Here is a 15,481-nt window from a genome sequence, read left to right as displayed (position 1 = left end):
ATGTATATATTTTTTCATATAGATTTCAGTAGTGTTTTACACAATGTTTTAATAACCACAAAAGATTAAAAGTTATTCAGAGTGCATCAGTGTTAACTAAATTAAAAATACTTTTGTCACTTTGCATTATTGACACACTATTTTCCTAATTAATGCTGTTCAGTTGCTTTGACACAATCTGTATTGTTAAAAGCGCTGTATAAATAAAGGTAAAGGTAAAGGTAAAGGTAAAGGTAAAGATAAACTTAAAAAAATAAAATGAAAAATGTTGGCTTTGCATTTGGCAACTAACTGAAATAAAAAAAAGTTGAAGTACTAAAATTCAAATAAAAACTTTGATTGTCACAGTAACAGTATATAACTCGAGTACTCAAAACATACGTACTGCCATTATTTATCCCTTTATTGTAGATTATACCAAATTCTAACCAAAATTGTTCAAAGCGATCACCAGAAAAACCAGGCTTCTCCAGAAAAAAAAAAAAAAAAACTCCCCCTGAATGTCATGGAATGATTCACAAACTGGCATAAACCAGATTAATGTAATACATTAAGAATGAATACAATTGAGAATTAAACACAGTTGTATTTCATACAAAACCCTGCATTTAGAAGTTAATACTCTGTTGGTATTTGGCCATGGAGGCCAAAGCAAGGTCGAGGATATTAAGATCTGCAGCTGTGAGCTGTAGCTCATATGATCTTGTATTGTGGTATGCTCACATCACCTCTGGAATGCTGCTCCATTCTGTGAACAAAGCTTCACCCCTGCATTAAGGTTCATCCACCTCAGAGAGGAGGAGAGTATCGAACATGTTCTGAGTTACTGGATCAACCTGACCAGCCTGGGAACATGAAATGAGAAATGTGAACCACCTTCTTATTAGTCAGATCCAAAAGCATGCACAGAACAAGAGACGTTTTTTCTTTCTGTTTTGTATATATTTAGAATTATTAATATTTAAATATAAAATAAATATATAAACATATTTCTATACATTTTTAAAACATTTAAGAATGAATACATGATTCTTATAGCTTTAAATGGCAACATTGATTCTAAAGTAAGTATCCTTGACATGTGAGAGTGATGGAATCTTGATAAGTCAAAGTCCATTTTGCATATAGACTCAGAGTCCAAAAACAACACTGAACAGCTGTAACTGTCATTTCAAACATGTCAGTCTGGGATTTACACTTGAGGCAGGTCTTGCGGGGGAGAAATGGATCAGGAGATTCCAACCATTCCCTCTGGCTTTGGGGCAACATTTGAAAGCTCGACTTCCCTCTGAACCCCACTTACAAATGCCTTTCGGCTGTTGTGGTCTGTCTGTCACCATGGCTCCAAGCTTAAGTTTGACTCTGTGCCTGCATCCAGTGTGAAATCTGTTCATTCAGCACAGTCTGACTCCTTCCTGTGTCTCGCAGTCAGTTTCTCTTGGAAGTGCTCTGTAATCCAAGTGGCAGATGGTAGTTTTCACAAGTGCTGTTTATTAGATAAGGCTGAAATTACAGTGAATCTGTAATAGAAAATGTTGCACTTAATTATACTTACACATGTGACTGACAACAGATCTAACTGTAAATCATTGTTAGATGTAATGTTAAAAATGTATAGTAACACTAATTTAACTTTAGATTGTCAAGGTTAAGGCAAACTTCCCTGCTTCATCTGACTCTGAGATTATCTTCACTATCAAAAAGGTACCAAAACACCATGGTATTGGCATCGTTTTCCTGCAGAGGTCTCGTGTGAGAAACAAATCTTATCCTTTTTCTGCCTCCTACTGGTCGTCTGAAGTATTACACACATTGACTTCGCCAACCTGCACTTAAAAACTTTTCAAAAGTATGTTTATTGAACATAAAATCACCACAAAAAGCCCTTAATTACAAACCCGTCAACGTGTAATTGTATTGCTTAATAAAATGAATAAAATAGTACAATAACCTATTTGTAATTATAACCTATCAAAATACATTTCAGGTTGTATAGCTTTTGTTTAGATGAAAGAAGAACAAAGAAGTGTTGTTTAGAAATCTGTAGGATACTAAAATTCGATAAGAAATACAGACACAAATAAGAGTGTCGGTTGTTCTGCTGTGTCCTGTTAAATTGTCAGTGTATGTAACTGTATGTATCTGTTAACAGCTCGCCATCTAGTGGCCATAAATGAAAAGTGCAGAACACCTCCTTCTGAAATAAATCAAGACTGAAGTTATAGAAAGCACTGATTCTGTTGTTGTAATAGGACGGGGCAAGTTGTCACACATTTTACTTAAGTGAAATTTTCCTACGGTAGATTTAGTTTCTGTAACCACATGCTGTAACCTAAACATGTTTATGCTTCATCATTTATGTCTAACAGATTAAATTATATTCACCGGGGCTTCTCAGATATTCATTAACATTTAGACTGTACAACTGTTACTGTAACAGTAATGTCACAACAAATATGACAAACTGACTTATAAAAATAGTAGACCTACTAAATAGTAAGTAACCTACTGTAGCACAGTACACAATCCAAAATTATGGACAATTAGACATAAGCAAGCAGCGTTTTCTTATGAGATTTTATTTTTATACAATTTTTAGGTCAAGCCATATTTCACATGTTCTACAGAAATATAGATCAGTATTACTATTGAAATAAATGTACATTCAGAACCTCTCGTCTATGTGCCAGACATTAGAAATGTGTTGTGTGTGCATTTGCTTGTGTTTGTGTTTGTGTCAGTGTTTGTGCAGCATTTTGTAGGTATGTGGTGGTTTTTCATGCAAAGCGTAGCAGTGAGTATTGCTTAAGACTAAACTACACCATAAGTACAGACTTCAAGCCTGAGCCAACTAAAACAGGGTCCAGCTGTCAGTTTGTCTTTGGAATAGACTGATTTGTACAATCGTTACAACCTAAACTAAGCACATGTAACACTTTAACCCATTGTGTGACCCTGATGACCTTTATAGTAATGGACAAGCAACTACAGCCACTGAAGTCTATGAACAGACAGCGCTGTTCTCCTACGTGTCAGCTGGTGGTACATTACAGCCTAACACATGCTTAGATTTACAAAACTAGCACTATATGCCTGATGGAAATGAATGAATAAAGCAACTGACTCATAGCAAACAACCTGCATATCTGGCAGTTGTGACTGAAATCTGAATATTAATACCAGATTTTGTAAAAATAATACAGCATTAATTCGGCACATTGAAATATCAGTTACCATGGGCAGTCTACACATATACAGTCTAGTCAGTACAGTTTATATAGGATTATGGATCACTGAATTTGAAAAAAATATTCAAGTTATAACATCCACTGACGTATATGGAATGCATTGCGGCACAAACACTCCAATGGCATCACCTGAGCACAAATCAATAATAAATAAAAACAACAACTTTGTCGTGATGATTAAAAGAACATAAATATGAAATGTTCTGCTTTAAAGTTTCCCTCTTCAGATGAGATCACATTGAGCAGTAGACAAAAGGCTTTGGGAGTCTGTGCTGCAGTTATTGTTCGACTCATGATTGTCTGGTAATATCGGTGAGATACATACATCAGCAGGGGTGCCCTTGTGGTTTCTGGGCCCCCTGAACAGCATATTGACTCGGGCCCCCTCTCCCTGGTTGGGCCCTTGGATTCGTCCTAACCCCCCCCCCACCCCCATTACGGAGCCCATGTACATCAGCAGGTGTGCAGCTTTTACATTCAGTTACATTTACGTCCCAATTATATGAGACAAAAAATTAAATCTTAAGCAAAATTAAGTTATGTATAAAATTCAGGAAAATATGGTTGCTGATGTTCGATATTGATGATGTAAAAGATGAAGCAGGAACCCTTTGTGTGATACCGTGCTTGTGAGACAGTAAAAACATCTTTCACTGAGGCTCATTTGCTTAAACACATCAAATACTTTGTTTATCTGTAAAAGGGATGAGAGCTAATGTACTTGGAATGGTCAGTGACAAACTGCATTTTGTAACAAAGCATTAGATTTAAAAACATATCTCTGTGCTAGTAAGGGAGTCGTGTAAAATGTGTGAATGAATAATTAATGTTAATTCAAATTAATGTGCATTTTTATTTTTGCTGATGTGTTTTACATATGGAAAAGGGATTTTAAAATACACTACCGTTCACAAGGTTGGGGTTGGTAAGATGTTTTATGTTTTTGAAAGAAGTCTCTTGTGCTGAATTTATTTGAATTTATTTGATCACAAATGCAGTAAAAACAGTAATACTGTTAATTATTATTACCAGTTAAAAGAACTGTTTTCTATTTAAAGATGCAATTTATTATTGTGATGGCAAGGCTGAAATTTCAGCAGCCATTACTCCAGTCTTCAGTGTCACATGATCCTTCAGAAATCATTCTAATATGCTGATTTGCTGCTTGTGAAACATTTATTATTATTATTATTATTATTATCAATGTTGAAAAATCTTTTTCTGCTTAAAATGTTGTGAAAATTGTCATTCATTTTTTCAGGACCCTTTGAGGAATAGAAAGTTCAAAAGAACAGCATTTATTTAAAAACAAACTTTACTGTTACTTCTGATCAATTTAGTGCATCCTTGCTGAATAAAAGTACTTTTATTTTTTATTATTATTATTATTTTACACACACACACACACACGCAAATAAATCCTACTGACCCCAAAACTTTTGAACCTCAGAGTAGATTTGTAGGTCAAAAATGACATTTGGATTTATATTTCAGTCTCCATGGAGAAACAAATGAAAGGTGAAAAACTCATTATACTATGGATTAGTTTTGTTAAACAGTGCAGTAAGAAACTAAAATGTGCTTTGTTTTTCCAATGATTTGCTCTCCATTGCGGAATAAGCTGCCCTGCCTCACAGACCCTACATAATACACCAATCATTCATTCTGTCTGCTGGAGCCCAAATCAATCATTTTTACATCAGACGATACTTCAGGCCATTCTAATCTCATTCTGTCTTGGCACAAAAAGAATATCTGATAAATTTAATAGCAAGTGGCAAACAGACACAGCAATGCATGCCACGGAAATCACTGGTTAAACATAGCGGATCATCGCACAGCAAAGGTCAGATTAATCTTAATTTGAAATTGCTTAAAAAAAATACAACAGTGCTGCTAAAAACATGAATGAAGATCTTTTGCACTGAATTGCACAGTATGCCGTTCAAGCAAAAAAGAAAAGTAGTAAAAGACAAGAATAGATAGATTTAGGAATATTTCTGTAATTCCGTTTTTGTCTTTTTCCCTGCTTGTGGTGCTAGAAATGGTTCAACATCAGGAAGTTCAAGCTGCTATAACCTATCAAAAACCCTTACATGCCTCGTTTTGAGGGAGTTTGTGCTGATTAGTCATTTTTACTATTAATTCATAAGGACTCAATGTGTATGACAGATCACTGATGGATTATGGGCCATTCCTGTTAATATTGAAGCTATTTTTCAATATTGATATTTCATATAATTATCTAACTGACCCTGAATTGTGGTCTTTAACCTATAGTATAATTGTGCCTAATTCAGGACATTTCTGTGTGCTTTCTTCACTGAAATGAGTATCACCTCTACACTGGAAACACAGCTGGTCTATAGCTCTGAGAGGTTATATACAATATTATACACTAAAATATAAACATACAATATAATTAAATAAAAAAAACAGGTGGGACGATGTGATGTAACAGAAGGATGATCTCTAAAGCTGACCTAAAATGAATTATGGTTTCAAATACGCATTCACATCATTTTTCATTAAACAGAGTATAATATAGTATAAATTTATATTTTTCTCCATCATTTAAGAAACAAACAAAAAAAAAACTAAAATGTGGCATAACAGAATTTCATGGATGTGACCAATAAATGCTGATCTCTGTTTAAAACCAGTGACTCCATCCAGGATGATATCTTGAGTGCCAGGAATGACACCGATCCACTGACCAGCTTATTCTTCTTCCTCCTTCCTTCTCTTAAATGTTGTGCTGAGTGAAAGAGGACACATGTACAATACATGATCCTGAATTGGCTGCCAGCAGACTTTATTCCTGGATGTATTTGGGTATCGTGTGAGTTGAGAGAGCAGCAGGAGCTGAGAGGGATAACTGGATCCATATGATGCCTTTTTTGTTCTTCTAAATCAGCATTACTCAAAGCGCTCATAGTTTCGAGTTTGTCTTACTCGTGGTATCATGTCGATCAACAGCCTGCAGGAGAAATGAAGAATGGAAAGATTCACATTAGAGACATTATAGTGCAAATGACTAATGCCTTTTGGAGAAAACAGAAACTAACAGTATGTTCTCAGTGAATGCACTTACTTGACCCCATAAGCTAGAATGATGAGTCCAATCAGGACCCCAGTGATTCCGTCCAGGTACCAGATGGTGGGATGATGTCTAAACGCCTCAGCACTGACGAGGATGGAAAATCCCATGACGCCTCCAACCATAGAATTAAAGCCTTCAGAAAAAATAAATCAAGCAATTACATTTTATGTGTTATTATGAATTTTATTTTCATGACACCTTCATTTAAGGTTTGTAAACAGCAGTGTCGTTATTGTTGACTAATTATTTTCATTAATTGAAATAAAGCTGAAAAAATAGGTGAAAAACATAATTAACTAAATTAACTTGAATGAAAATGAGAAATGTTGCCTTGGGAACTAACTGAAATAAGCTTAAGTACTAAAATTACTATAACTAAAACTGAAATAAAAATTTATGAAAACTAAATAGAAACATAAAAAAAGAACAAATAACATAAGAATATTGCAATAACCAAAATTAAAATGAAAACTCAAAATATAAAAATAAAAGGTCATTCAAAATATTACAATATCATTTTTTTAATCGCTAGGAAACATTTCTCAATACTTTGGTCTTTCTCTCTTTCTTTTTTAACTCATCACACAGTTCTCCCAACCAACTTTCATCCTGGCACAGCAGTTCATTTCACATTCAAAATGCACTAAATCTATCAAAACCCTTCATACATCTCTAATCAAGTCTGCAACACCATCAAATTGAAATCGAAAGACTAACTCTTGTGTAACCGTTCAGATACATCTAATTGTTTTGACAGGATTTTTTTTTTCTTTTTTTTTAGATTTAGAATACATTTCAATATGGTATTGCTGTAGTAATGTAGCAAATTTCCATCTTATTCAGTTCTGTTAACAGAACTTTAACAATTTTGAAAATATTATGGCAAACATGCAAATTGGCCTGTAGATACAAAGACTTTTGGTGGTGGCTGTGTCTAAATGAGAAAAGATGTAATGTAATTTGGAAGATATAGTCACTGAATGCATTTTTTGCCAAAGCAATAAAAAATCATCCACCGTTTAGCCCACATAGATAGCTGTTGTGCTCACTATGTGAAGAGTTTTGAAAAAGTGACCAAAGAAGTGAGAAATTGGTCCTAGTGACTGTAAAAACTGTAATATACTGTATTCATAGTCAGAGGCAGGTGGCACCATGATGTTGTCGGCTAATAATATAAACTTAATGAGAAACAGTGACATGGTATGTGCTCATGGGTGTGGGTGTGGGTGTGTGTGTGTGTGTGTGTGTGTGTGTGTGTGTGTGTGTGTGTGTCATACCATCAGTGATTAGGGCTCTGCTGGTCAAAATCCTTCCCAGCATGAACTTGACAACAGCAAGAATGACACACACGAGGCCACTGACGATAGAAACGCTGAACAGGAAGTCATCCTGGCAGAGAGACAGACAGTAACAGACAGAAAGAAGAATTGTTCACAGTAGAAATGATGCAGGGTACATATGGTTGAATCATAAATTGGGAGGGGGGCACAGGCAATACCATCATGGAGACATTAAAGCCAGAATTCTTAAAGGCCTGTGAAAGTAAAAGAGGGATAAAAGTATAACAATATCAATGGGACTTTCAGTTATGTCTAGTTGGCTCTTGAGGAGATACAGAGATGAAGTGCAGTTAATTTTAAGCACAAGTGAAAAGTAGCCAACTTAATATTTAATAAGGAATCGAAAAAGCATGATAAGAGGGTTAGACTAGATTAGATACAAAGACTAAATATGAAGACACACAAACTGATTTACACAACAAACATGATGGCTTTAAGTACACAAAAAAATAACAAGTTAACAGAGCTATTCTAATAGCTGTGGAAAATGAACCTGTGTGTATCAGAATATGGACATTTTTCAGAAAATATGTAAACATACATGGTCAATGAAACTGACCACAAAAGCTTTATCACAAAGCTTCACAATAAAAAGACATGACAAGATGAAAAAACACAAAAAGACACATGAAAACAGATCTCCAAACGAAGCACCAAGAAAAGGGAAAACAAAAGGTACATAAATAGCTATTACAAATAATAGAAATGCATAAATGACTGTTTTTGTTTCTTTTGCTTTTCTCTTTTCTCTCCAAACTAAGAATGTCTGCTTTCCACCCACACAACATCCAGAAGCACTTCTCCAACATTTGTTCAGAGACCTTCATCTCCGAGGAACAGCTGAGAGACAAAGAATGTGTTTAAATTCAGACTTTCATCTTTTAAGCTGACTGGCTTGTTAAGACTGACAATTTGGATTAATTGGACCACACAGTTTTCAGTAAGGCCACCTTAGAGATTCAGAGTGATGGGTGCTGACATGAAGAGTCCAGGTCTAATGAATGTGGAACTGCAGGCCGATAAAATGAAAAAATGCACATTAAAGAATGTGGAAGCCCACTTCTGAATCATCCATCCTAATGCAACAGGAGAGGGCCGACAGAACAGATGGCTTACGGCCAGCACAATTCCATCATTAAAGCTGCTGCAGTGATGTTTCATTAGGACTTATGGGGTAAAACAAGGCTTGAATTAACTTCTTTTTTTTTTCGGCTTCGGTTTGTTTTATTTCTCTCCGAATTGGCTCTGTGTGTGTGCCCGTGAGTTCACGTGCTGAGATGAGGAAACGCCTCTCCGCTTATAATGTGCATTTGAAAAAGCAACACATGCAAAAAACATCTTCCACTGTAATGACTTCCAATGAGAAGCGTTTTTAAACCTGTTGTCCAACAAAAGAGAACATTAGGCTATAACATACTCCAAAACATCAGTCGAATGTTTGAAATAACTTCCTTTTGTGATCTGATGTGGCTTCTTATGACAGAATGAGGTGGAAAATATATTCTTTACTGTAAAAAGGTATCTAATGTCGATTAGCAATGGATTACAAATATACTTAAAATACCTAAACTGGCTTGAAGAACACAGATAAACTATATTGTCGAAGTCGAGTGTTTATTGTCTTTATGTTTCATCATTCAAAACGTTTCTACCTTTTTTTATTCGGTTACAGGGATAGCTGGATGCCTTTGTCCATATCTGGGATTTCCTGGAATATCATTGGTTCTATTATTTCTGTGATACACATATCTATGGTGATGCATATGTGGAGTTTCTGCGCGAGGGCACCCTCCAGCTTCCAGTATAAATAAAACATACATTGCATGTGTTTATAGCTCTCCATAATGGCCAATCCATCCTATTTTGGATAAAAATAGGAAAAATAATACTTCTCTCAAAATAAATTTTAAGTAGACATATAATAATCCATGTCCTTCTCCAGTGTACAGGAGTTTTTTTATTGTTAATTTTTATTTTATTTTTTAAATCGCATTTAAATTGCAAAAAAACACTGTATTGTATTGAACTATCAATACATCGAAGTATGTATTGAACCGTGGACTAACTGTATTGTCGCATCCCTAATATATATATAAATAAATAAAATAATATATTATATATAGAGAAAGAGAGAGAGAGAGAGAGAGAGAGTAAATTAGTACATACTGTGCAACCAGTGTTATTTTAGTATATGCTGTGTATATGCTATTATAGCATTTATTAATATTTAAAATTTGTATTTATTTTTATATTTTCAGTTATTTTAATTTCAGTTTTAGTAATTGTACATTGTCATTTTTAAATACTTTTATTTAGCTTTAACTTAGCTAAGTTTTTAGTAAATTTAGCATGTTAAACTTTTTTCCAGGTAGTTGCCAAAGCAACATTTTCAAATTGTTCAAGTTTTTCAAATTTAGTTTTTTTTTTTTCATCTAATATTTATCAATTATTATATTTTAGCTTCATTTCAATTAGTGAAAACAATTTTTAATAGTTTAGTTTTTGTTAACAATAACAATCTTGGGTGCAAATCACTCATTCCACTCCAGATTTTATTTACTACAAGTCAGGACCTTGGCAGCATTTTTCTTCTAAAACAGACATATTTAATATAATTTTCTGCACATTAGAGATTCATCAAATAAACTGCAGAGGAAAGTGATAAAAACTCAATCTTGACCCTCCCACTGTGCTGCTGGACTGAACCATAACAGATCCCTGACACCTATTATTCCTGTCAGTGGCATCTTTTATGTGTGACTCCAGATTACTGCCGTTTCCTCACACTCATTAACATTTTATAGTGTAGGAATATGAAAAGGGTATGAACTGCTATTTCCCAGCCAGAAAAATAAAACACAGTGAAAACACTGATTTACATTTAGATTTTGTTTATATATATATATATATATATATATATATATATAGCCACATATTTTGTTTATATATATATATATATATATATATATATATATATATATAGCCACATGTATAGCCATTTTTTCTCTCTTTCATTCTTTCTGCCTTCCTTACATGTTTCCTCACTCTCCAGACCTGGATATCAATTAACATTTTGTTGGTAGAGGATCATAAAAAATAATGTTACAGCAGGGATGTATCAGTGCTCAGAGATTTATCAGCAGAGATTTTAAGGTGTGAAGATGACTGTACTCTATATCTATTTGTTTAACTCACCATTTATTATATTCACCTTAAAATTATAAATATGACACACTGCCATTGAACTCACCACTTCAGGAAGAAGTTTGGTGGCCAGATCATGGATGGCCTTCCCCAAAATACACATAGATGACAAGATGAAAATCACACCCAGGATCACACATGCTCTGTTGATGGAGAAAGCAGAAAACATATGCTGATAAAATAATCCATTTAATCAAATTTCAGGCAGTTTTATTAGTTTATATGTTTTCGAGTTTATATGATTTGAGTTACTTTATCATTCAAATGTTTGGGGTCAGTAAGATTTTTTAAAAGATATTAATACATTATTCAGCAAAGATACAGTACATTGATTAAAAGAGACAGTAAAGACATTTATTAAGTTACAAAATATTTGCATTTAAAATAAATGTTCTTTTGAACTTTCTATTCATCAAAGAATCCTGAAAAACATCACCGTATTAACTTTTTAGAAATAAAAATAACAACTGAAATGCTTCTTAAGCACCAAATCAGCATATTAGAATGATTTCTAAAGGATCAAGTGACACTGAAGACTGGAGTAGCTGCTGAAAATCACAAAAATAAATCACATTTCAAAATATATTCAAATTGATAACAGTCATTTTAAATTGTAATAGTATTTTACAATATTACTGTTTTAATTTATTTTTGTACAAATAAATACAGCATTGGTGAGCATAAGAGACTTCTTTAAAAACACATTTTACAAATCTTACCAACCCCCAATGTTTTAATGGCAGCAAATTTTTTTTGTTGCTGATGTTGATTCAAGGTTGAAGCAAGAACATTGACAGTTTCACAAAGGTGCACCTGGGGAACACTGGCCTCAACTGATTTAACAAATGATTTGTTCTTTATAGTAAACCTGCAGAAACCTGATCTTCTCTGAAAAATAAGAAAAGTGCCCACAATACATGTTCAGATTCCCTGTAAGACAAGCGGCCACCGGTACACCTACAGAGACCTGCAATTCTTCTCTAGTATTGCACTATAAATCTCCCTTTCTGACACATCGACCAGAGAAATGAAATTCACAAGCCCCCACAGACTGAGGATGAAACCAGCAGCACAGGCCTTTATCAACATAATACGTCTCGAATTGAGAAAGCCAGAAACAAGGCAGATCGCTCAACAAATCTGATAAATCGAACATGTTCAGACTTAAAAACATGTCGCACTGAATGTTGGTAGGAACTAGTCAAAAGAGAAAAGATTTTGTGTCCTACCATGCTCCACCACAATCCCAAATGTACTAGCTTTACTAAGAATAGCACTGACAGTGAAATGTTGACTTATATTTTAAAATGTTTGGAATGTATTGTTTTAATGTTGGTCACAAAGGAAGCATTATTAATAATTTTTAGTGATTTGCTGCAGGTTTTTTGTACTAAGCAGTGCCCTACATACTACAGACAGCTCATCTTTTGTTTACTTACATGTATTCTCTATGGGCAGAGTGCACCGCTGCAGCGTTGCTATAGCGCCACAGCACTATAATGGAGGAAAGAACATCTAACGTCGCGTCAAACTGAAAAACAACAGTGATTCATCAGTGCTATAAAAATGAAAAACTATGTCACAAACTTAGGTCCAGTGATAGACTAATGAACCAGTTCCAGAGCTGCCTTGAGCACAGGAATGTAATGAATGCAAATGTAATAAATCAAAAACAAAACATGCATCATAAAAAATATCCTTTAAAGCAGCTCATCATCCTTTTGTTCCCAGTGTCATTAGCAATCATCTTTCATATCTTACGTTAGGTGTGTGGATATGCTTAACACAGACACCATTTAAATAATATTCACACATAGCTTGACGAGTGAACATAAAGCAGAAACAAATACACACTTTTCCAGACATCTTTGCCTAAAAATAACATGTAATTCATTAACACTGAAGATTATACTTACGGCAAATCCAAAAGCTGATGCACTGTGTCTCATGAAGGATACAGCTATAGGGGAAAACAAAACAACAGAGAAGAAGAAGAGAGAAAGATGTATCTGTATTTATATATTACATCACAAATAATACCCAGTACAGCACTTTGCAGCACTAACTAATGTAAAGGAGCTTCTGATGGATATTAAGCTGTTTCTAAACTACAGTGACTACGTCTATCATTCTGAACATTAAATTAAAAAAATTGCACAGTATCAGCATTGCTTTTTGAAAATGGTAGGTATTGAGCACATAAATATTATCTGTATTATATAATATGTATTATTCTATTATTTTCTATTCTATACCACAGTATATTTAAGGGAAAACGAGTCACACAAAAAATGTATTTCACATCAAAAACAAACAATTATAATAAATATAATATAATATAATATAATATAATATAATATAATATAATATAATATAATATAAGCCCAAAGCTGGAACAGGAAAGCTAGAAAAACATTATAAATGGAATAAAACATAATGTCTTTTGAAAATCACAGACAGTCAGCAGAGGGCAACAGACAAACTGCTGTTGGAAACAATTATAATAAATATAATATAATATAATATAATATAATATAATATAATATAATATAATATAATATAATATAAGCCCAAAGCTGGAACAGGAAAGCTAGAAAAACATTATAAATGGAATAAAACATAATGTCTTTTGAAAATCACAGACAGTCAGCAGAGGGCAACAGACAAACTGCTGTTGGAAAGTTTGGTGAGGGGATTGTAACATCAGTGAGTTTCACACAGAGAGGAAGTGCCTCCTGTACATGTTCAGCTCTGAGTCCAAACTAATTGGTCATTCAAAGCACAGGTCTGTTGTACAGTGTCAGCCATTGTTATCAGATGAAAGTGCAATTGTCAAATCCCGTGTTACATTTATCAGTAACAGAATGCACAGTCAACTCACCCCTCTATCTGCATCTATTAAAATGTGAATTGAAAAAGGCTGCCCACTGTTTTGACTTTTTTGACAAAGCTCTCTAACTGTAGAGATGTGAGACTCTCCATTTTACCAAGCGTGAGCTTGCATTTGAGAGGCTCTATTTGCTGCCCCCCTCTCGAGTGGAGAACGCTCACTGTTCTATTGATCTCCAACTTTAAAGACAGACTCGACCACCACGTGTCATAGCAACAGAGGGGCTGCACACTGCACAATGCACTGCCCTTGAAACAGAAGAACACTTCAGCCCTGGAGCTGTTGTTATGCATGGAAAACAAAATATTTTTTGTTTATTAAATCAAATGATAAAAACTACTGAGGATGTTCTCATAACAAATGTTGATGCAGTCAATGCATTGTAATATATAATATCCAACAGTGTCAGAGTGGTGGCATTGTGGTCAGTACAAGTGTTAATCAGTGGTGAGTAGTGCTGGGCAGTATGACCAAAAATTTATATCACGGTATTATTCAAAGTTATACCGGTTTCACGGTATATGACGGTATTTTTTTCCATGCATGACCTGGTGTTAGCCACATCTGATAAAATCAACATGCATCTACACTAAAGAGCGGCTATGCGGTTGTTTTGGCTGTATTACTTTTTTGTCTCATGCAGCGCACTGACTGCGTCTGAGAAACAAACTAAAAAGAAACAACAAACAAAAAAGTGCATGTGATATTAACAGACGAACTACGCTCATATTTATAATTCCAAACAATCAGTAAGCGACAGGTGCTAGGAAACGCTGTTTTGTACTCATTTATTTACGATTGTCTGAATGCGCTGCTTCTCTGCCGCTCACTGCACAGAACAGACGCCCAGTTTCGGAACTTTCACGCTTAGGAACACATACAGCTGTTCCCTCAACACAGTGCACCAGTGAAAAGGGACCCCTTTCAAACAGTGTCGCGTTCCGAACGCTGTTTAAGCGACATACATTGCGGTATTTTAAAAATTCATATCATAACAAAAATAAACACCGATATTCGGTATGAACAGGTATACCGCCCAGCACTAGTGGTGAGACCCGACCAGTTTCAAGTTTGGCCAAGATTGTGTTTCCATCACATTCTATCTCTTCATTTTATTTCTCAACTCTCTCAATCAATAAAAATGTGGCAATCAAGAAAACACATTACTTACACAATGAAACAAGTACATCTAGATTGCTTGAATTTCTGCATTTAACAGACCAACAAAGGGCCCAAAACAACGGCTGAGGGGTCATAATACTAGAATGAACATACAGCTTACATGTTTAATAACTATAAACATGTGCAGTTGTTTGCTGATGGCTTTTCTGAACTTGCCAAAATAAGCAGATAAAAAAGTACAAGTCTATCTAGAAAAGATCAAATCCACATTCTTCCTATGCATATGAAATATTCCCGAAAAAAACTGAGCACATGAATGTGAGGATCAAAGAGCCCAGTGAGTGTAGTTACAGCTGAGGAAACATGCCAGAGGAAGTAGGTCAAAATGAGTGTGAATATCTCCAGTCCTGCATTACATCCATATTAGTATTAACAAGAAAAATGTATTTTTCTGCTGATGTAAAAATATATGGTTTTGAAATTACATGTTTCACATATGGCTGTGGTGTTCAGGTGTCAGTATACTTTCATTTGTTTAGTGTATCTTTTAAAGGCTCAGGTGGAAACTGGAGGT

At 34.6% G+C, this 15,481-nt stretch overlaps 1 protein-coding gene across 3 annotated transcripts in view; it reads right to left on the bottom strand.

Annotated features, from left to right (window-relative positions):
• Positions 1–5,831: 5,831 nt before the first annotated feature.
• Positions 5,832–15,481, bottom strand: part of LOC107658221 (transmembrane protein 163-like) — a 31,220-nt gene continuing 21,570 nt past the window's right edge. For all 3 annotated transcript variants that reach the window (XM_016446684.1, XM_016446682.1, XM_016446683.1), the window contains exons 4-9: positions 12,812–12,855; positions 12,335–12,426; positions 10,942–11,038; positions 7,629–7,740; positions 6,343–6,484; positions 5,832–6,228 (exon numbers count right to left, since the gene is read on the bottom strand). In XM_016446684.1, coding sequence (XP_016302170.1) covers positions 6,168–6,228; positions 6,343–6,484; positions 7,629–7,740; positions 10,942–11,038; positions 12,335–12,426; positions 12,812–12,855 — 548 coding nt within the window. In that variant the 3' untranslated portion in view covers positions 5,832–6,167. The remainder of the gene's footprint in view (positions 6,229–6,342; positions 6,485–7,628; positions 7,741–10,941; positions 11,039–12,334; positions 12,427–12,811; positions 12,856–15,481) is intronic.

The sequence above is a fragment of the Sinocyclocheilus anshuiensis genome, unplaced genomic scaffold (assembly GCF_001515605.1).
Source record: "Sinocyclocheilus anshuiensis isolate Anshui unplaced genomic scaffold, SAMN03320099.WGS_v1.1 scaffold263, whole genome shotgun sequence".
In the NCBI taxonomy this organism is placed as follows: domain Eukaryota; kingdom Metazoa; phylum Chordata; class Actinopteri; order Cypriniformes; family Cyprinidae; genus Sinocyclocheilus; species Sinocyclocheilus anshuiensis.
Note: the sequence above shows the minus strand (reverse complement) of the source record. Positions and strands in the feature narration are given on the sequence as shown.